At 40.6% G+C, this 22370-nt stretch overlaps 3 protein-coding genes across 11 annotated transcripts in view; 2 read left to right on the top strand and 1 right to left on the bottom strand.

Annotated features, from left to right (window-relative positions):
• Positions 1-688: 688 nt before the first annotated feature.
• Positions 689-9114, bottom strand: PAK1IP1 (PAK1 interacting protein 1). 2 transcript variants are annotated; one of them, XM_048056101.2, is made up of 10 exons: positions 8931-9114; positions 8062-8224; positions 6966-7086; positions 6796-6870; positions 6111-6163; positions 5497-5642; positions 5310-5407; positions 3696-3795; positions 1981-2107; positions 689-1221 (listed from the first exon to the last, which is right to left on the bottom strand). In XM_048056101.2, the coding sequence occupies exons 1-10, from the start codon at positions 9006-9008 to the stop codon at positions 1061-1063; spliced, it is 1122 nt and encodes a 373-aa protein (XP_047912058.2). In that variant the 5' UTR covers positions 9009-9114; the 3' UTR covers positions 689-1060. The 2 variants fall into 2 exon arrangements, with proteins under 2 accessions (XP_047912058.2, XP_047912059.2); XM_048056102.2 differs by lacking the exon at positions 8931-9114 and adding an exon at positions 8617-8639.
• On the top strand, positions 8704-22260 carry LOC106046469 (tRNA selenocysteine 1-associated protein 1). 7 transcript variants are annotated; one of them, XM_066992129.1, is made up of 11 exons: positions 9140-9275; positions 10035-10211; positions 11627-11711; positions 12690-12766; positions 12861-12991; positions 13538-13669; positions 14559-14678; positions 16864-17059; positions 17586-17631; positions 18449-18617; positions 21945-22260. In XM_066992129.1, the coding sequence occupies exons 4-10, from the start codon at positions 12737-12739 to the stop codon at positions 18583-18585; spliced, it is 792 nt and encodes a 263-aa protein (XP_066848230.1). In that variant the 5' UTR covers positions 9140-9275; positions 10035-10211; positions 11627-11711; positions 12690-12736; the 3' UTR covers positions 18586-18617; positions 21945-22260. The 7 variants fall into 7 exon arrangements, with proteins under 7 accessions (XP_066848227.1, XP_066848230.1, XP_066848226.1 ...); XM_066992126.1 differs by lacking the exons at positions 9140-9275; positions 21945-22260 and adding an exon at positions 8704-8851 and having other exon boundaries at positions 18449-18857; XM_066992125.1 differs by lacking the exon at positions 21945-22260 and having other exon boundaries at positions 18449-18857.
• Positions 18479-22370, top strand: part of NUP153 (nucleoporin 153) — an 85654-nt gene continuing 81762 nt past the window's right edge. For both annotated transcript variants that reach the window (XM_066992120.1, XM_066992118.1), the window contains exon 1: positions 18479-18617. In XM_066992120.1, the coding sequence (XP_066848221.1) occupies positions 18600-18617 (18 nt within the window). In that variant the 5' untranslated portion in view covers positions 18479-18599. The remainder of the gene's footprint in view (positions 18618-22370) is intronic.

Genomic DNA, 22370 nt, shown 5'->3' with positions numbered 1-22370 from the left:
GACTTAAGACAAAATCCTGTTCCCACTGACTGAGAAGGCCAGGAATTCACTTTTTAAGTACAAAACAGATGGCTGACATTTTATCAAAGAGACAAACATTTCAAATGTTAATTATTATTTTTTTTTTTTACAACATGGCTCAGATCAAGGACTTGAAAAAATATGGGAACAGAAGATAAGGTGAAACCCTACTGACATAAACACTTCCATCTAAACATATGTAACATATTCTGACCAAAAGATTTCAATGATGTGAACCCGTAAATCTAATCCATCCATCATATTTCACTAACATCAGTATTTTGGCAGTTCTTGAAAGTACATGGTGCAAATTTTTTATAAACTCATTTGAGTTGGGAAAAATCAACTCCTGGAAAAAACGGGACCTAGACTATATGTCAGGGTGCAGGGACTTCAAAAAATAATTAAATGCATGGAGCATACAGTAAAAAAAAACAAACATTCTGCTTATAAACCCTATGTATAAATCCATGCTGAGAACTAAAAATCATTTTTTGTGAATATACAAATGAAAAGTTTAAAGTAATTTTAAATTAGTTATTTTTAATTATTTAAAGTAATAATAAAGTATTTAAATTAATTTTAATGTTTCTTTTTACAGTAAGAGAATGTATGACAAAGGCAGATCCTACTGAGTGAACTGAAGAGTAAATTTCTGACACAAAAATGAAAAACTGTAGGTATTTTTAATATGCATTTAGCTGAGACATAAATGTAACTGAGACAAGTTTAGCTTTTTTATCATTTTAGCTGGCTATTTCAAAGTCAGTTAAAAAGTGTATGCTGTTGTAAACATAAAAATATAAATATTACATACTATGAATTTATTTTTGCATCATTCTTTTAGGAAAAGTTGCCATCACTTTTACTACCTCCACAAATGATGAGTCAATTTATCTGGGTAAGAAAAATAATTACTTTTAATAATCATATCAGTTCAGAGGTATTTGTCCTGCCAGAGGACAAATTTTACACATCCTTTTAAAAACTACAGCAACACCAGCATTTGCATCTTATTCAGGAGATAAAGTAGTTGCCTTCATTCTGAGCTATTGTGTTTCTTTTTCTTCTTTTGCAGTGGGGTTTCCAATTTTCGCTTCTTCGTAGTAATTTTTCTACCTGTTTTCGCCGTTTTATCACTTTTATCTGTCCAACAAACTTTCTTTTTCTTGACTATCGATGATTTCTCATCTTCATTTGCTGAAAAGAAGCAAGAAATTATTCACTCTGATATTTGTTTCCCCTTTGCAGTCTAAAATGGCACAGAGACTTCTTGTATCTCCCAATAAAAAAGGGGGACCATAAATAATATTTTATTTCTGGTGGAGCATGCAATTTATGCTACTTTGGATTGTGATGTGAAAATATGTAAAGATCAAGTATGTAAATATATTACTATACAGGAAAACAACAACAGCAAACAAACAAACAACCACCAGCTAGCCAAACAAAGGAAAATCCCTAAGCCAGACTTCCTAAGTTTTCCAACTGCATTGGCAGTTTTGTTCATAGCAACAGCAGACACACATTTCTATCAAACATGATTCTCTTCTTATCTGTCTCAAAAGCTTCAGTGTCTTCCTCTGTATGTTATTGCAGCAAGGAGAAACAAAACTTTTATATAATAGGAGTGAAAAGAGGCTTATGTCCTCTATATATCATGTCACAATACATCATGTAATAAGTTTCAACATACAAAAGAACTGTTGCCCTCAGTCTCATATCATCACTCAGTCCCTGTGTCTGTCTTCTTAGGCTAGTTTCCATAGTTGTGGCATTATGTGCAGGCTTGAGACACTATCAGATGGGAATGAATATCTATGTACTACTTGTCGATGTCATATCCCCAATTCTTCAAGCTGCCAAAACTTCTTTGAAGGTATATAGTAAAAACCTCCTGCTTACTATCTTCTATTTCACAGCTGTATTAACAGCTGAAAACACAGACAATTCTATTACCTTGAGATGATGTTGCTGTCTTATCACAATTTTCCTTCATTTCTGAACCTTGGTCAAGCCATACTGCAAGACATGTCAGCCTAGCTTTGGTGTTGACTTCACACAGTAAAGACGGTGCATCTTTAATCTAAAGTTAATATGTGAGAAAGGTTAATTAAACATTACTTCATTTCTGTTTAAATTTATTGAAGTATTTAAACTGAGAAAGTATTTTACTGCCCGACTTCTTTTCTGGAGAATGGTAAGATGCTTAACAACATTTAGAACCAGAGGCTGTCTACAGGTTAATGGTCACACTGTTGCAGTCCTGTTCCTGGTACCATTGCTCAGTGCTGGTTTTATAAAAAACTCCCTGCAGCTTTAAGAGCGTATCTTGATCAGCAAGATCAGGGGGCTTCAGGCATGTAGAGGTGGTTACACATGATAAATAAGTAGATGAGTCACAGGCTCACTAACATATATATATATATATATTTATATATATATACATATAAAATAGTTAATGGTTTCAGAAGTTTCTCCACAGTAATAGGTGATTTTAGTACAGTTACAATAATTTGAATTAAGTTATTGGATCAGGTTCCTTTTCTACCTCACAATAATATGGCTGCTGATCAAACGTAATCCCTTTCTAGTGTGGTGTGTTTCAAATTACTTACCTGCACCCATATCAGTCAGCTCTGGGAATAGTTGAGCAAATATCCTATTGCAGGTATCAGGGATAAAACAAACACATATGCAGTATAGCAGCATCAAACTATTAGAAACTATTTGTATTCGGATATTCTACCTCACAGAGGTGGGCAGAGCGGCCCACACAGTTACACAAGGTTTTACAAAATTTTGCCTACACCGTAAAAAGAAAAACATTACACATTTGGTCAAAGTAAAGACAATGTTACAGAGAAAGTTAAAGAGTTCCTTGATCACTATTTCAATCGTGTACAAGCGGAACAGTAGAAGGGAAAAGAGGGATTTTCACTATTGAGCTTGAAAGTATAAAAACCCTCAAGAGGGCTGAAGTTAAAAATAGGCAAATTCAGACTAAAAACATAGAGTTATATATTTGAACAGTTTAAGATACTTATAGTGGAATATATTAGATCCCTTATTATTAGGCATTACATTTTTAAAAATCTAATTCTGACTTTGAAAGACATAGCAAAACAATAAACATGGGAAACTTTGAAGATAAGGCACAATTCCTGGTGGTGCTCAGAACTGTTTGCAAATACAGCAAGTAAAAGTACCTAGTAAATTAATACATTTGAATCTTTCAGCAGGACAACTTTTTGCCTTACATGAACTACCACCACCCTCAAACCATAGATTTTATGTTTTTTAAAAGATTAGCAACAGTCACCAGCACTACAAAAATTCACAGTGGTCCTTAGAGCATATGTAACCATTTAGATAGTTTTGTCAGCCACATCTGAAGAAAAGTATGATTTCATGTAAAGGGAGAGCTTCATACTATCATCTGATTTTACAGCTTGTTAAAAAGGTATACAAATATACAAAAATATACCAGTGCATAAAAAAATGTGTAGATATATACATCTGTATTGAACATGTAACAGAGAAAGATTAAAACATCCAGGTTAACAAATAAAATTCCACCAGTGATTTAAAACTGATCATTATAACAGAGCAGCCTGCAATTTTGATTGTCTGGTGTTTTTCCATAAATGCACCACGCAGTTTAATAGACCAACCTTATTAAGATCCAGATTCCACACTTTAATGTAACCATCACTCGATGCGGTAACAATAACGTGTTGTCCTTCCCTTTCAAAGCTATAGATATCTTTTATTCTGTAAAGAAAATTTAATACTCAGTTACTTTATAACATGACAGTTCACTTCAGAACAGTAAATTGACAGCAGCTGAAGATGAACAGGCAACAGTGTAAAAATCAATTTGAACAGAAAAAACACAAATGACAGACAGGAGCTTCAAAAAGGTAATCTGTTTCGAGTGCTGTCACTTACAGTAGGAATACATGCCTTTATTAGGCAGGTAGAATTCAATTCAGAACACTTTAGTACTCTTAGGCACACACTATTAACTACATCAGCGATACTACGTTTTTACGATATTATGGTTTTGTATTTTGATGAGTTCAAATCAGCACTTGGACAAATGTTTGGTACTCGACAACAACAGAGAATACGTGTAACCCTTCTGTTGTCTGGATTGAGTACAACTGGTTTGGTTCATGTCAATATCCTATACAGTCAGAAACTGTAAAGGCTAAGCATTCTTTGGATAGTCTTGCGGGAAAATACCAGTGCCTAATTTCAGAAATACACGAAATACACAGACCACACACAGAAAAAATATACATATGTATATATATAAAAAGACATGATCCATATAGATACATAAGCATATTACATATATATATAACATGCATTTGATATAAACCCAAATAATTTAGCAGAACCTTTTCTGTTTTGGTGCCTCTACCTACCAGCTCTCCACTGCAAAGCTTTGATACACCAGGACAACCAGCCTATGGCTTTAGAGACACCAGTGGCCTCTGAGCAGCTCCACACCAGCCAGATGTGGGGCTCTGTTTCAGATATTGCAGCAGGGATGAGCCTGCTGGGTAATTCAGGCCCAGAACTGCCAAGGGGACAATGGTGATGAGGACTGACCAAGGTAAGACAGTAGGACATCACCAGACGTCTTATTACCAGATTTGCCTGTCTGGTATAGGCCAGTTTTGCAGTGGAAACCCTGTAGAGCCATTTTCATCTCCTGCCTATGAAGCACTGCAGAACCCCATGGTCCCATGAAGATTTTGGCAGTGTAAGTCGTAGAGGCATATCAGTTCAGATAAAAAGAGAGCTTTGGGGAGAGAAACAGGGGGAAAAAATCTTCCTCCTTAAAAAAATATTAACATAGAGCCATACCAGTACATTTGGATTTTATATTTAAGACATAAATTTAGATATGATCTACACCGATCTTATATTTAAAATCTAAGTATTTCATACGCATATGGCACTTAGATTGTAAGTTTAGAACTGTAATATTCCTAATTCTATACCCAGTTGTTTTTGTAACGTGTGTGGAAAGCCCAGTATTTGTGCTTATACCAAAAGCAAACAAATCTGTCCCGAATTTGCAATTTAGCACATAAGTAAATTTACTTTTGATAAGGAAACAAAAGCAATAGTAAAATATGCTGAACACTGCAAGTCATGGAACATAGTACACTGAGTACTCAGCTTTGCCATAAATATTTAAGCAGGGAATAAATATAAAATATAAATATAAAATAAACATAAATATATATAGTATAAATATAAATATAAAATACCTGTTTTCATGAGCTTTAAATTCACACAAGCATTTTTGAGAGTTACAGCTGTAGAACCTTACAGTTTCGTCATCTCCGGCTATGGCAAGAATAGAATCCTTGGAAAGGGAAAAATGAAATGCAAGTGTGATTAAATGCATGTGTTTCAACGCAGTTAACTCCCAGCACCTTTCTCTTTTGTACTTACTGTAATAAATCTAAGCGAAGAAATTCTCTTCTCTGTTGTGATAGTGCCAGTGATTGAAGCTGTGTCTAGTCTGTAGACGTCCACTTTATTTGATATCACAGTCACATACCTCTCTCCATCAGGGGACCATTTAATTATGTGGGCATCTGTACACAGAGGAACATTTTTATACACATGTACACCTTTTTTTGCATTCTATATTGCATGAGAATCTAACAGTAAAAATCTTTATAAGCCACTGGACACTGCTTTCTAGGTAAACCTGAGAAAAATACAGAAAAAAAAAAGCAAGTAACAGAATAAACAAGTAAAACTATGTTTTTAAATGTTCATTTCTGATTAGCACGAAAAAAAAAAAAAGGAAAGAAAGAAAAATGCATTTATTTAAATGACCTGACATCAAACTTCAAGGGGGAAAAAAAGGATTTTTACTGTAGTGCCACTATGTTTTCCTTTTGGTAAATAACTATTACTGAGGACACGTGCTTGCCTGCATGTGTAAAAAAGACACTGTGAAAGTAGTGTGCAATTAACTGACTTGTTGATTAACAAAATCTGTTTTTCTTTACACACAAAAAAATGTTTTTCTAGTGGATTTAGACCGATAAACTCACTTTGCTTCAGGTTTTTGATAAAGGCTGGTCGTCCTTCTACAAGATTCCAAGTTCTGAAAAACAGCAATAGATAATGTGCATTCCGGTTAAAAACAGCATAGTGAAACTCAAGTCCTATCTGCTGACATGATGCATCTGAAGGAAGCTTTTAAGTATCTCTGTGCATTTAACTCCCTTCCTTAATGCAGGAGAAATTGATGACTTGATACACCACTTGCACACTATATGGTTGAATTTGTGCTATTTATTTTATAAACCACTGCTTGCAATGCTGGGCCCAAAAGGAACCCAAATACCAATTTGCATCTTAGATGCTTAAAACACATACATATGGCAACATGTACGCACTGCAAGTTAAAAATTAATTTTCTCACACTGAACAAGACCTGACAGCTTTCAGAAGTTTAAATAATTAGTGTTCCAAAATGCAAATGCATTCATACATCTACAGGTGACTATAAGGAGTAGGAGCACAGCAAGAAGCTAGGAACAGCAGAGACCATTTTTAAAAGACTTTAAAATATTGCTGGTACTCTGAACTTAGACAAACCAATGATCTCACGCTGAAATATGTTTTATCAGTGCTACACAGCCTAGTCACAACATGGAATTGTAGTTTTTAACGGAACTTACAGAGAGTTACTGAACTATGATTCTCAGCATTTCTTCATCAGTTTCAACTCACCTTAATGTTTTATCTGTTCCTACTGACAAAGCTAGTTTCCCAGAAGGATGAATAGAAAGAGATGTCACATGCCCTCTGATAAAAACAGAACAATGTATTAGCCACATATATTATTTACAAGGAAAATAAACACGAAAACTCATGTGAACATGCAGATTTAAGAAACTCACTTATGTGCCTTAATGGATTTCAGGCACTCCCATCTCTTTGTGTTCCAGATACAAATTAGTCCATCTTCAGCCCCGCTCAGTAGATGTGAAGTACCATAGAACTCCAGACATGTTATTGTGCCTACAAATACAAACCAGAGCTATCAAGAGTGTTGTACATACTGAACAGTTACCACATAGATAGAATGCATTAGTTAACAGAGATGCTTCTAGCATCAAAACATGCCAGCTAGTACCCTACTCTTGGGAAAAGCTAAATTATTTCCTAAGTATTTCTTCACAAAACCAAACTAACTTTCTTGTTTTGTTCAGTCACTGATGTGCTCTGTTAGTACCCCTGTAGCCGTATATGTCTGAGCTCTGTCTGGTCCGTTCTCTGAAACAGCAGTTCTCAACCACTGTGGTGTACATGATGCACGGCCTCTATCCCAGGTATGCAATGTTTTTACATCAAAGCCCTGCTCTTGACACACAGCTGAATTTACGGGTACCATGTTCAGTCTAGTTCCATGTGCTTCTTGGTTATCAGGAGAAAAAGGACAATCAGGATTGAGCCCCATATGACCCAAGCATGTTTAGTTGGACTAGCATTAACTGCTGTTTTCACAGCAGTAATTTAGCAGGCTCACACTGTAGGCAATGTCCAAGGTTAACTCTTCTGGCAGCAGTAGCCTGCTCTTACACACAAACTGTTTCTTTTGGGTGGCTGATGTGTGTCTGTGACAGGACAAGGACACTGGGAAAGATCGTTGCTGGGAGCAGGCATGCTCTAGATAAACTGTCCTTGTAGAACAAAAATCACTCATGAGGCATTTGTTGGCCATAACTTCTGAAGGAGTTTAAACTAAAAATAATTGGGAGCAGCAGCTATATTTGTGGGATAACGCCCAAAAGAATTTGTGGATTTTTACTCTCAAAAGTTTATCTTGCTTGTATCATCAGGCCATCATGGCTACAATACCATCACTATTAAAGCCTAACGTCTTATTAAAAGTGTGGCAATTTAACTTTTCTTCAGAGATGCTGTTCATTACCAGCTGTATGTTTCAGCTAGAACTTCTATCCTTAACGCTCACTGTGAAGAAAACCCCCTTACCATTGTGCTGCAGCAGTGCCCCATGCTCTATCTTCTTCTTCATATCATAGATCTGGATTGTCTCATCCCTGCTCCCAGTGACCACGTATCTGTTATTCACGGCTACCGCTGACAATGAGGCAGTGTGGGCATGATGTGTAAAATCAGGGACAACTGTCCAGGACTGTAAACGAAACACAAAGCAAACGGGTCTTTCTGAAGATCGCTGTCTTCATTACTTCAAGATTGTCAGCTGATAAGATTATTTTTTTTTTAAAGCAGAACTTGAAAAAGTGTAAATGCAAAATGTGAAGAAATTATACTTATGCACCAGGTTTAGTGAGATCCTATTTTGTTAACGTGCTCGTGAGATTACGATGAGTGATTTAGGTGTCTGCACCACCGCTTGCACACAGCGCTGGGTTTGGACAAAGCGGTGTGTGAGCAACAACCCGTGCAAAGACAAACCTGGAGCCAAGGAGGACAGATCCCCCTTTCTCCATCACCACAAGCTTCTCACACACCTTCCACCCAGCACCGGCCCTCAGGGGCTCCCCCCCGGTGCACCTCTTTTACCTCAGCTCCGCGCTGATAAACTCGAGAGGAAAGCAGCAGCGGGCAGAGCAGCCCCCCACCCCACCCCACAACCCCGGGGACCCCTGAGAGTCCCCAGAATCCGAGGTGGCAGCGCCCGCGGGCCGCTCCCACAGCCGGGGGCCGAGCCTGCCGCCGCGGGCAGCCGCCCGCCCCGCCTCCGCGGCCATTTAAGAGCCCCCCCGGAACCGTCTTGGCGGCCAGCGGCGAGAGGACGGTGAGTAGCGGGGCAGCGGCTAATGGCGGCCGCGCTCCCTCCCTTCTTCCCTCCCCTCCCCTCCCCTCACAGCCGTTACCTCGGCGGGCAGCGCGGCGAAGCCGAGCAGCACCTGCTCGTAGCAGCCCGCCACCACCTCCATCGCTGCCGCCGCCATTTCGGGGCCCTGACGCCCTCGCCACCCGCCTGTCCCCGGCGCTGCCCGCGCGGCTCGCAGCCAGCGGCGCCTCCCCGGGGAGATGGCGGCCGGCGGGCCCCGCTCACGGCGGGCCGGGGGCGAGGCGAGGCGGCCGTGGGAGAGGAAGGGAAGGGGAAGGAGGGCGGTGGGCGCAGGCTCGGCGCCGGGCAGCCCGGCGGGGAGGTCCTGGCGGGGCGGAAGCGGGCTGCGGGGCCGCTCCCAGTGGCGACGCGGAGGGCGAGAGGCGTTAGTACCGGGGCCGGGAGCAGGGAGCGGCGAAGGGGTCGCCAAGCCGGGTGCGGGGCTGTGGGGGCGGCCTCTGCCGTTTCGTCCCGCCGGGCCGGGCCGGGCCCTGCGGGTGGGCCGCGTTCCCCCTCCCGCTGCGGGGGGGGAGGGGGGAAACAGTGGCAGGCCCCGGCCCCGCAGGCCGCCTCTCTGGTTTATTTTTACTCTCCTGTTTTATTTTATTTTATTAGTTGGGTTTGTTTTATGGCTTTTTATTTATTAGCGCGTGGCCCAACAATAAGCGGGAAGCGCGGGCCGCCGCCGAGGAGCTCGGCCGGGCGGGGCGCACTTCTGGCTGAGCGGCCGGGGAAATGCGTCACGGCTCGGCACGGCCTGGCACGGCTCGGCCCGGCCCGGCCCTGCGCCGCCATCCCGCTGCCCGAGCAGAAATCCGGCTCCTGGGACGGCCGAGGGCCTCCGAGGCCTCCCGGGGCCCTCCTGTCCCCTGTGAGCCGTGCTCAGGCAGGCGGGTTTAATCGCCACTAACGCCGTCGGCTTTGACGCGCGCCTAACATGTTATTGCTGGCACAGTCCGGGTGGTGAAAGGCCTGGCCGAACGGCTGTGTAGTCCAGCAAAGGATATACGTGAGTTGTGGAGGTTAGAGCCGCCCCGCCGTGCTTAAAACTAGCTGCAACTGTAGCCCGATTAAAAGTGTATATGGAAAGTGTTACATTCCTACTCGCTGTCTCAACTGCTTTCTAAATGTTTTTGACTTCCAGTGGGAAGAAGCAGCGATCAAGATCGGACGGGGAAGAGTACGAAACCAGTTTCGCGTAAAGCTTCATTACAGCTGTGATCGCGAAACTATTGCGTCACACGCACTCTGATAGCTTTTTGCAATAAAAGTGCCTTGTGGTGTGTGGAGTCCCCTGTTAGATCCGCACTAACAAAGAGCGGTAAGTTTTCTAACAAAAAGTAAAAAAATTACACAGTGGTGAAGCCAAGAATTCTTAAATACTAGTATTTCCAGTATTTAACACATGAAGGTGGCCCCCTTTTAATAAAAGTTAGGTTTGAGTTTAAAGTAACATTGCCATGGGGGTATTTTTATTAATAATGGCCTCTTTAACGGGAAAAACAAAAACTTAATTCTTTATAAGTACAGTTAGTCAATAATCTCTTACTAAACCTAACCTTTACTGGTACATACCTGTATTTAAGGGCTTGTTCTTGACAGCTTTCTTGGATACAGAATGGGAATGGAGATGAAGCACATGGTTATCCTCTGTAATGCTATGCAGGGATATTCTTACGGTATATGGCTGTCCTATGTTGGATTAGCATAATCAGTTTTCAGAAGTAGTGCTCTGAAGTGTTCACTTGTGTGAGCAAGCCTTTAAGGCATTACAAACACTAATTATTTTGTGCATGTGGATTTGACCAGCCAGTTCATGCAATGTTATATAACTTTTTGCATGGTAATGGGAATTAATATTTCAGCAGTCAAGTATCTACATAGAAGAGAAATATTGGATGTGTGGGAGGAAGAAAAAGCAGTGGTGAATGAACAATTGTGTGCAAGGGGATACAAAATATTCTGTAAATGCAAATGTTTTCTGTGGTGGTTTGTATTGGATGAATGACTGTGAAAGAGCTTAAAGAAAGGGTATCAGTCAGTGAAGAGGTATGTACGCCTCTTCAGTGAAAAGTATAGGATTTTAGTAATAGTGGTTAAGTTGCTTTGTGACTAACTCACTGGGGGTGAGTGAAATGTGTATGTGGAAGAGGTGGAAGACAAGAAGATGTACCTAAGAAAAGGTGCAGAGAAGGGTCATACTTATCTGTACTGTACCCTGCTTTGTCTCGTACATCTTGCTTCCTTTAGCAGGTAGGAAGCACAACTGCTTGTTTTCAGCTGTGTAACTGGTACCACAAGCAGATACAACTTCTAATTTGGCCCTAAGTGTATGTGTGGGGACTTGAGGAGTTGTAGAAAACATTAAAGATTATATTTTTGTTGCCTTGTTTTTAATTATTTTAGAACATGGAACTATTAAATTATAATACTGCATGTTCTTTTAGAAATAAGGGTAAAGTGTAGGTCACTTAAAAGCTCACAATTTTATAGTGTCTTGGACAACGTGAAAACTTTGTGGACGACTACAATTTAAGAAAGTGAAGAAGACTTCTAATTGTAGTCCCCTCGGCTCTATATCTTTTTTGTCATTGGTAAAGCAATTGAGATAAATCAGAAATTAAATTCCCAAGTTGTGAATTAATAATATTAAAAATGTTAGACAGGGTGAACATTTATGAAACTAACTGACCTCAAAATTAAGATAATTTTTGCCCCTCCCTCACTGTTTTTCAGCTGAAGGACTGCAATAAATTGAACGTTTGCAGCTGCATTCCTTGAGAAAGACAGAAGACAGACTTTTTCAACCATGGCAAACCAGGTAAGATCTTGTGGTGAGAAATTCAGGTTTGTAGTGTCTAAATGGATCCCAGAACCATACTCAGAATTCCTAGTAAATGTAAAGCTGAAATAGCTAGCTCACTCTGAGTTGGGTGTTCTAGTCCTATGATTTCCTCTGGTAACTTGGTAATTGGTGGTTGTCCTCTGGATGCTTGATCATAACAACCGAAGCAGGTTTGGGGCAAAACATTAAGCTTTGCAGTTTGGATTATTTGAGCATGAGTTCTTCTGAAGGATCTTGCGAGTAACACTCTCTATATAAGTTATGTAGAGGTGTTCTAAAGGAAGAACACTAAAGCCTGCGTAAGTAAAAGTTACTGAAAAAAGCTATTCTTATTTTTGGAAATCCTTGTTCTTCAGAATACTAAATGAGGGAGGCAACCTGTGTTAATACGGCTGTTTCTCTCCTCCTTTGTGTAGTTACCCCACTTCCTTTTTAACTGTGGCTTTTCGGGTGTTTTTTTTATTTTGGAGGTGCTTTTTTACGCCTCTTACTTCCTGGCCTTGCATTTGGGTTTTGAGTTTTCCCCTCAGCCAAGTTAGTGCCTGTTCCTGGTCTGCTTTCTCCTTGCGTTCCATTAATGGGCCTCCTGTCATCGTTCCTGGCCTGAGGGAGTGACTGGCAGCTAGGTAGTGAGGAGAGGCATCTCACATAAGCAAGAAGAATCCCTAGGAAAGGGGAGATAGGGACAGATGAGATTTCTTCCAAGCAAGAGTGATGATTTTTCTGCCTGTTCATCACTCATTGTGCTACTGAAAACTTTTTTTTTGAGAGTCCGAGACCTCAAATGAAGCACAGTCCAGTCCTAAGCTAATTAACACATAGGATTGACCAGCATCGAAGGGCTAACTGCTTTTTTCCTAATTCCAAGAGGAAGCTGTCAATCCTTTAGCCAGCTTGACAAGTCAGGGGAATATGGCTGTTCATACAATCCTTTGGCTCTGTTATTTTTGCCAGGCGTTTTCCCCAGAGGCTGCTTTCCCTCATGGGAGGCGGAGGGAGAAATGGGACCCCAGGCTTCTTTCAAGGGCAAGGTGAATATGGGGAAATCACCTGTGGTGATGGGGAGTGGGAGGGAGGAATGTAAATGAGGCTAAATACTATAGAGGTGTTTTTTTATCCCAACAGGACTTGCTTGGGAAAAAACGAGAATGCCTCCAGGCCTACAGCTGGTGGAGAACACCACAGAAAAAACGAAAGAAAAAGAACAAAATAAAACCAGGAAGAATAGAGTTTGTTAGTAGTAGTAGTTCAGCCAGGTAAAAACCTTTTGAAATGAGAAACTGACTTAGCTGTTCGAATTGATAGTGAATGCCATCACTCCATTTTAAAATTCTAAAATGGCTGGTGTGGTTGCATATATGCTAAATGTTGCATTGGCAATATGTGTGCATAAACAATAGTTTATTTGTAGTTGCGCTCTCCCATGATCACTGGGAATCAGTAGCAAACTAGTCATAGCTCCTTTGAATCGTGGTTGTGGTTTGAGTTAATCACTTTTCTTGGTATTTTTATGCTTCTTTCTTGTTCAGACAATAAACTGTGCTTTTTGAAACAAATTCTTACAAGTTGTCAGAAAATGGGTCTTTGTTGCTGAAACAGTAGAATAGACCCAGAGTAATGGAAAACTTTTGATTGGAGTGGTGGCATTGCAGTTTTGTACGCAACTCAGTAGAGTTCTGCACTTAGTACTCCTTACAGATTTGTCTCTTTTATCTGTCTGATGATAACTAGCTGTTAATATAATGGGAATCAGCTATCTTAGCCTTGAACTTTAAAATTGTTTTCTCTCTCTCTTTTTAAAGACCGGATTATTCAATATTTGTTGGGGAGCTTACTCCAGAAGTGGATGATTTCCAGCTCTATGACTATTTCCTAAAGAGGTATCCCTCATGTATTGACTGCAAAATAGCAACAGACCTGCTGGGATATTCCAGGTAATTCCAGTGCGAATTTGTAATGTTATCAGTATGTTCGCTTCTATAAGCGATATGTAAGAACTTGCGTTGGAACTGTTCCAGTGTTTTTTTTCTGGGGCAGGAAGAGTGAGATTAGTCTCTAGCATTGCTTTTCTTAATAGCACAGATCCTTGAGTGTTTCTAAGAGCTTTCTGGTTAGTTCAAGCAGTTACTGTGATAAGCTTCAGCTTACCCATATGCATATCTACATGGGGGGGAAAAAAAAAGAAGCTGGGAGAAGGAAGAGCTGTGCACTGAAATCAGCGCTGCTGTGTGTCTACTTCATCTGCAATACTGAAGACAAAATAATTCCTACTTTGGGGAAAAGCATAAGCCCTGGCAAATCTTAGGGGGTTGGGTGATGGAACCATATGTTAGTAGTAAATAAAGGTTAGCAGAAACTACTGGCCATGCAGTGAGTCAAGCAGGAATGAGTGAGTTTGCTGTTCAGACAATGCTGCCTGTAATAGCCTAATTCAAGAAACTTTTGAGAACGCAGATACAAAAAAAAAATGCTAGTGTTATGCAGTGGTAGGAGTGGGTTAATGCTAACTGATTAACTGCTGTATATGCAGAAATATGGAATCTGATTACTTACGCAGATAGCACTTAAAATGTATTGTTTTGCTGGCTCTCAGTGAGTTGCATCTTAATGCTACCAAGGAATAAGCTTTTTGCTTCTGGCCCAAGTTTTTTAATTTGGTGAAAGCCTTTTCTGTGCATGTGCACATGCCAGAGAGGTTGCTTAAGTAATAGAAGCTATAGTAGCTGCTATCTTCTGTTTTTTGTAGAAGACAGAAATTGAATTCGTTAGCTTTGTAACTGTTATGCATACTAGAATTTGTTTTCTCCCTTTTGAAAATTGTAGAGGGTATGCCTATGTCAGATTTGGTGAGCAAGGTGATCAGATGAGGGCACTGCAAGACTGCCAGAATGCACCAGGTCTGGGGGGAAAACGAATCCGGCTGAGCATAGGAATTTCTAAAAGGTAACCAATGAGTTGTGCATTGATACAGTTATTCTAAATAATCAGATTCTTGTAGCTCTGCCTTTGGAAAGTCTGTGGCCCTTGCTGTAGTGGCTGTACACAGGATGCAGTCTACAAAACCAGAAATGCAGAAGTCCTATGTTTTGACTCCCTGGATTCATCAACCTGCTTCAGGATGGCTGGGGGAATCCAACTGTTAAGTCTAGCCAGACAGCGCAACTTGGGCTTAGCTGCCATTGTAACCAGCCTTGTTTCTCAACAGTAGCAAAGCCGAATGCATTGGTAAATATTTTCAGGTTTGGGCCTGCATAAGGTAGAAGGGACAACAAGTGGTTTTATATGCTAGGGAGTTCTTGTTCTTAGAGCTTTCCCTCTAGCTTGAGAGAAGCACATAACTAGTTTTATAGTGGGTTGACAGAAAAGAAGTGGGGGGGAAAAAATGGGAACGCAGGGAGAAAGCCAAAGGCGTTATTACTAGAACAGGTTTAGAATGCTATTCTTTGCTTTTCATGAGCTTAGGGCAATGGGGAGTTTAAAGCTTAGCACTTCCTGAGAGGGTTTCTTACTCTACCGGCTCAGTTCTATCACTTATTTAAGGCAATTCAGGTCTCTGAACGGTTAAAGAACTGATACCAAATTTGATGAACTTTGATCCAGGATACTGACAAAACAGGACTTCATATAAACAATTTCAGTATGTTCATGAGGTTAGCTTGTGTGTTCTGTTAAATAGTAAAAAATGACACTTCTGTTTCTGTTTACCTAGCATAATTCTGCAAATGTTGCCTCCTTCTGCTTTAGAATGGAAATGCTCTTCTCCAAGAGAGCACTGTCCAAACTTCTTTGCCAAAATTTTTTGATTAAATTAATATCGTTTTATTTTGAAAACAAGAATAAGCCACAAACATGTTTTCTTGCTTCGGCTATCCAGAAGAATGTCAACAGTATTTTCAGATTTTCCTTCCCTACACAACTGTATGTAGGAAGAGTGCAGTTGGAAGCAGAAGACGTAAGATGATGTATCTTCTGTTTGTTTACTACAGTAACAAGACAATGGATTACCTCTTTATTAGAACTTGTGTAGCTTTGCAGTATTGAAACAAATGTAGGTATTAAAATACACATCAGTAATACGTTTCTGAATGGCTGAGTACCGTGCTCTCTTAGCATTGAAATACCCAGCCATTGGATTAGTTTGTCCCTCATGTTTGCTGAGTTTGGAAGCTATTTCAGAATGCCTTCAGCTTGTATTCTTCCCCAAAAGCATAGAACTCACTTCTCTGCATCCGCAATTCAAGTCAGAGAAACTGGGCACTGCAAACACAAGAGGTCTGCCTGCACAGAATCAGTGAAGACAAGTCTAAACAGCGGATTTTTTTGAATATGCAGCTGGGTTATCTGAATGTTCTTTATGCAGTGTACCTCAGTTTTAGTACAGATAGCACTTGTCTTGGTTCTTGTCATTAGTCTGAAGCTGCCCCTGAGAAAATCTTGAAAGGGAAAGTAGTGAAAGCTAATCAGCTGGCCCTTTCTTCTTAAGAACTAGTGTATTTTGTAATTCCCCCACTAATAATAAGGCGTCATGCTGGAGAATCGCGATTGTGTTGTTAAGCAAGACTGACTTCACCTGAGCAGTATAGTTGGCAGCTGTTGAATGTTTAATGGACTTTAAACAAACAAAAAAACTGAGCAGGTGGAGGTAGACATGGCAAACTGACAGGCGGTGTCAGATGCTCCTTTGAAATGGATAATCTGACTCCATTCACTTCTTTCTGGAAATAAGATCTAGTAATTAACCAAACAAAAGATAGAAGGGTTAAGACTGCATCTTTAAAGCAGCTGTGCTTGATAAATGTCTCTGGTCTTAAATCAATCTTTAGCAAAGCACAGAGACTTAGCAGCAGCTTGCTTATGCCAACGCTAAAAATACTTGATGTGTACAGGTAACCATGTCAAGGCTCTGGAGTTAATCCATGAGAACAATTCCTTCTGGTATTGGCAAAGGTGAGGATGCTTGCTTCTATAGAAATGAGGTTTTGAGCTGTGACTTAAGCTGTCACTTAGGTGACTGTTTCGGAAAGCTTCCTTTTAAGCTTTGAAGTGTGTAAGCTGACAAACTGTTTAAGTTCAGAACTGGGTTTACAGTTTCTTGTTCTCTGACTGTATGCAACTTCTCATGTTTCAGACTGAAAGCAGAATTCCAGCGGTACCAGTCATACAACTATAATGATTATTACCAAGATTACCAGAACTACTACTCGCAGTGGAGTTACGATGCTTACGCTGACTACAACTACAGCTCCTATGCTCCCTATGACAGCATGCAAGCTGTTGGAGACTGCTCTTTAGGAGATTCTTTAATGGCTCCAGCTGTTTTTGAGGTAAAGATACTGCACGCTTGCTGTAAAGAAAATATTTCACAGATAATACGTTGTACAGATTTGTGTGAATCAGCAAAAAGAATCCGAAGTTGAAAACATGCTTTCTGCTTAGTGTGAAGTTAAAAGAGCAGATTCCATTCAGAGGTGTTTGTATTTAAGTGCTTAAATAGTAAATCCATAGAATTAGTGATTTATACACCATTATTTGTTCACGCATACCAAAGAATGGTTTTGACAGCATAATTGCGTACGCTTTTTCTGTTCCTGTTCTTCTGATTTGCTTTGCTTAAAGCAAATTAAACAGTTGTTTTAAGTGGTCTTATCGTGGTCAATGTATTAGTTGTGACCTCCGGAGGTCCCTTCCAACCTGTACTGTAATATTGGCTTTCTTCTAAAAATAAATAGATAAAATGCCATCTATCCTTGTAGTTGTAGGAAGAAGGAATGGATTGAGACTGCAGCACTTTGAATCTGTGATGCTTTCTGAAATGAGTTATGATTAAACTTAGCCTTTTCTGTCTTTCAGGAATCTTCAGTTATGACTGAAATTGGTGATGACCTAATTACTGAAGGTAATAAGGGTTCTATCATTGTCACTTGAGTTTAGCCATCCTTGTGCCTTTTAACAATACAAGCCAACCTCTGCTGGATGAAGGACATCTTGAAAATTCAGCTGAGGTCAAACCTCTGTGGGGTTGATCTGCAATCAGCTGGGGTTTTAAAGCTGATACAGCATACACTGACCGCATCAAGTAAAACGGGACACTGTCAATGCTTCGCAGCAGGTTTCTTGTACCTGTGCCTTCATTCCCATTTGAAAATGGTCTAAGACAGAATTTTGTTCTTTGTATTGGTTCCGCTAAACAGATTTTATATTAGAAACTCAGTAATATGCAAAAGCTTTGTTCTCCACCCTGAGGTAAAAGCTTATGTTGCAGATTCCAAAAGGAGGATTCAGCTTGCACTTACAAATACGGTACAAAACATATTTGTGTCCTGGAAGGTTTGCAAAGTTCCTCACGTAGAGGCATTTTGTGTTAGTGTTTAGAAACTATCCTATGTAACGTGTATTGCCGTAGAAGTGAATTAAATGACTCTTGGGAGGGTTTCATGGCTGATTATCCTTAAACGTTATCTTTACTATCTTAAACATTGTCTTTGTCTTTATCTTGAAAGACAATTCTAGTCCCAGCCTTCTAATATACAAATTCCCAAAAGTTGGAGCTGTGAGGCTCAAAATTTTAGAGGACCAAATACCTCACTAAAATTAGTAGATCTAATAGCTTATTACACTTAGCTTAAAATACATTTTATTAGCCATTTCACGTGAAGTTTTTTGTGCGCATGCCTCAGATTTGATACTTGGACTTACCAGGCTTTTATTTTCAGATCCACAGCTCTACTTGGATGTTGATGAAATGAACAGACAATTCATGGAGACAAGCGAAGAACTCTACGATTCACTCATGAATTGTCACTGGCAACCTCTGGATACGGTCACTTCTGAAATCCCCTCTGCTATTTAAGTGTCTTCTATAGCATGACCGTTATGACCAAGGTGCTAAAACTACATTTCTTCTTCATTATTCTAGCTCATAAGTTTTAAAGCACAATGATAGGTTGGGTTTTTTTTGCTATGCTTTTGACAGTTTCTGTAATCTTTTTGTTCATCACTCTCTTCTTGGAGCATCATGAAGTCATGTAAATATTCGAGAAATGTAAAGAGGTAAATGGGGTCTAAAGATAGACTTGCCTGTGTAAATAAAAAATTTGTTTCTGCAAACCTGCCAGCAAGGGATTTTACTTGTACCTGTGTGCAGCACGTTCTCTTCCGGCTTATGGAATTTAACAAGGTAGTAAGGGTATTTCATCTGTCTTTATTTTTATATGGGCATTAGGACACAAGCAAAATCTAGCTTTCCCTTGTTTTCCTGGTTCCTTAGGTAAGCGACAAGCCAAGCCTTTCATGTGCTTGCTTAGACTGGAAGTATGTATGGGAGACACTCACAGGCCTTGCTATGGAAACACCTGTGCCCACTTTTTCCTGCAGGCTGCTGGCTCTAACTGTACTACTGATATATGCTAGGTCAGCTAAAATCGGCTTATAAATAGGGTATGTTAAGCATATGGAAGTGTAGACTTCAACTGCCATAGCTACAAACATCCCGTGGAATGAGGATGATGTCTGCTGGCACTCTCTGCATCAGCATTCAGTTTTCCCTTGCCCTTCTTACTGTTAGACTTCTCAGCTGACGCTTTACAGCGAAGAAATTGCTACAACATAATCCGTGTTCTTAAACCTAAAAAAAAAATATCTTGGAGAAAACAACTTGCTGGTTTTCCCTCCTTGCTGGCAAGGAGAAAAATAGTCCACCAGGAACAACAAAAAAATCCTAGTAACAGCTCCTTAAGTTATACCCTCTGCTACCCTCTCTGATTGCTCTGGTCTTCCTTCATTCGTGGTAATGAAGTTTTTAAAGCTCTGGTAGAAGGATGACAGTACGCAAGTCAAAGGAGATGAGAGCCATGAGGAAAGCTTTGCTTTAAGCTAGAGCAGTCTTGCGAGTTGCTGCCTTTATGCTGTTCTTATCTTGAAGGGTACAGAGTCTTTTCCAGTCATAGGGACTCCATAACCCTATGAATATGGAGAAATAGTTGCTAATTAACAGTGTGTATAATAAGTAAGTGAGGCTGGAAACAAAAGAATATTCCTCCAAGAAAAAAAAGGAAGCAGAAATTACTGTACTTAATAGCTGGGGAAGCTGTTAAAGCTAGTTGACACAGTTCTGGTACTGCCGTGTGTGTTTTGGGGGCAACATAAACCATAATTGCTGTGATGGCAGGTAAGAATCCAATTCTTTTTTATGGCTTAGTGTAGTCAGTGAAAGCAGTGGTCCTAAGCTGCATGCTGTTCTTAAATGTAATGCAAATTCTCTTTTGTGACTCCTCAGTACTTCCAGGTTACTTGTAGCTGATCACCAGCAACTGCTTCTGTTAGCTATTAGCTGTTGGGTTTTTGCTAGGAATACTTTCAGTCCTGAATTGAAATGATGACATCCTGAAACAGAAGAGGCTCTTGGAGTATTGTAGGAAGCACATTCTTCCTGGTTCTAGTGCAGGTGTACACGTAGGAGGAGACAGAAGGCAAAGAACCTCACATAGGTGGAGGGGGTGAGGTGGCATCACAGTTAGAGCTGTTGCAGTTAACTCTTCCCAAAGCATGAAAGCAACGTGGCTGGGAACAGGGATTTGTTGGGTTGCTTCTTTGTGTGAGCCAGGGAGTCTTTTGAGGGGCAGATTAATAAGAATATGACACAAGGTAGAGGTGGAATAGATGAAGCAAAGAATCTGGGTGGGAAAAGGGTTGCTTGTACGTGTCTATGGAATTGTTTCAGGGGACTGAGCTGGGGCAAATTCAAGATAATAGATGCAGCCTCCTTGAATTTGGATGGCAGTGCTGAAGCTTCAAAACCTTACAAGGTTTGATGCCACTTCAATTGGAGTGCATAGCTGTGGTACTTGAGCTCAGAAGTGCAAACTGCACAGGATTTTTTTATCTATTTTCTTCAACGTGAGCAGCAAAACATCTTCCAGGAATGTGCCTGGGTGCTACGCTGCTTTGACACGGCTTGCTTTGCCTCACCAAACACAGTAGTTAGGTTGCATCGAGTACTTTGTGGAAACATTCATTGTGTTGTCACCCAGAAATGGGATGCTACAGATATGTGTTGGCCCGGCAGTATCAGTGCTGTTTTTTGGCCTTTGAGAGGTTGGTCCATAACATGTGACCTGTGTAACGAGGGGCCCACATAGATTGGTGACTTCATTAAGTCTGATACTGTGGTGGTGTGTGACCCAAGGCCCTGAGCGTCAGAAAATCAGGCTGTGGCCACCTATTTTATGCAGACTTTGCCTATTAACAAGGTCTCTACACTGTACGTTAGAGACGTGCGCCTCCTTTTCCGGACTAGATAGCGAATATACCAGTTTTGTAGTTCAGTGAATGAGATTGGTTGGGCTGTTTGTTCTCCAGAGCTGAAAAATGTTGGGAGTGTATTCTCTTGGAGTCCACAGAAATGAAAATGATGAGAGGAAGAGAACGTTGGTTGCAGCCCGCGTGCTGCTGTTATAAAGTAGTTCTCTGATGTCTTTTTCCCTCTGCTGAGACTTATCAGCCTATCGTCCTTTCCTGTTAGGAGCGCATACCTGGCTTGGGATGGTGTGCGCAGTGCAGATTCTTTACCGTAAGAGCACAGTGAATGCCAGACTTCTTCCTGTACTGCCGTGTTAACCATGAGTCACAAATTCAGGAAGCAGTGATTGCATCGGAACTGCTAGAATGCTTTGCGGAGTCTTTTTACTGGGTAAACTTCACAGCTGCAGTTACAACTTCCAGCCTGTGTTAGCTGAACACATCGTACTGGTGCCCGCCATCAGTTTGACAAAGATGGGATTGCAGTAGGAACTTGCTTTTTTCCTTCTTTTTAATTAAACAAGTCGTTGAAGCAACTTTTCCAACACCGCTATACTTCACTTCTTCCAGTTATTTTCTGTTTTACTTAGCTGAAATGTTTTTTTTTCTTCCAAGCTTGAGGAAGTTTTCTACAAGAATGTCCCGTAATGATTTCATAAACTCTTTTCGTTGTACCTAGCTGCAACAGAGAGTGCTTTTATTCAAAAACCTGCTGTTTTTTTTTTTCAAGAAGTAGTGGGGTTTTTCCTATCTCTTCACTGATGGGAAAGGCTGTAGGACAGTAGCTTGAGGGGCTACTAATGCTGTCATCAGTGAGCCGGGAAAAGGCAGGAGTCCGAAACGGGTAAAAAGTACTTAAAAGGATACCAAAAGAGTAAATGGTACTTAAGCCGTGGATGTTTCTTTTTGCAGGGATGCTCTGGACCAACCGCTTCTTTCTAGCGCTACCTCAAAGTAACTTGCAGATAGAACTCACAGGGAAGATTGATCAAATGGTGATGATCGCTGTCATTCTGCTGGACACGCAGATACTTGCCTTTCGTTTTGGCTCATTTTTAATACCAATTAACTTCAGTGCCTCGCGTTAATAGACACCGTTTGACTGCATCGGCAAATGTTTCTGAGTCGTGAGTGTCATTAAAGGCCTGTCACCCTATGGAAATCCTTCTAAATAAGAAAAATGGCATTTAAATAAATAAATAAAGCAGCGTTTGAACTTATGAGCAAACCTAGCGTAGCTGCCTTTGACGCTGATCTGGAGGAGAAAAATCACGTTATCACACTACTATGGTTGCCTTAATAGGTTTGGTGTACATGAGGGAGGGAAGCATTATGTGA

Source organism: Anser cygnoides, chromosome 2 (assembly GCF_040182565.1).
Source record: "Anser cygnoides isolate HZ-2024a breed goose chromosome 2, Taihu_goose_T2T_genome, whole genome shotgun sequence".
Classification (NCBI taxonomy): Eukaryota; Metazoa; Chordata; class Aves; order Anseriformes; family Anatidae; genus Anser; species Anser cygnoides.
This window is presented reverse-complemented; position numbering and strand designations above follow the sequence as displayed.

Bases quoted from the DNA above. Each gene is read 5' to 3' on its own strand.
- PAK1IP1 (XM_048056101.2), bottom strand. From the start codon at position 9,008: ATGGCGGCGGCAGCGATGGAGGTGGTGGCGGGCTGCTACGAGCAGGTG. The intron at 8,225-8,930 runs GTAACGGCTGTG...TTTCGTTTACAG, and splicing joins TCGCCGCGCTGCCCGCCGAG to TCCTGGACAGTTGTCCCTGA. The intron at 2,108-3,695 runs GTTGGTCTATTA...TATTAACTTTAG, and splicing joins GGAATCTGGATCTTAATAAG to ATTAAAGATGCACCGTCTTT.
- LOC106046469 (XM_066992129.1), top strand. From the start codon at position 12,737: ATGGGACCCCAGGCTTCTTTCAAGGGCAAG. The intron at 12,992-13,537 runs GTAAAAACCTTT...CTCTTTTTAAAG, and splicing joins AGTAGTAGTAGTTCAGCCAG to ACCGGATTATTCAATATTTG. The intron at 17,632-18,448 runs GTAATAAGGGTT...TTTTATTTTCAG, and splicing joins TGATGACCTAATTACTGAAG to ATCCACAGCTCTACTTGGAT.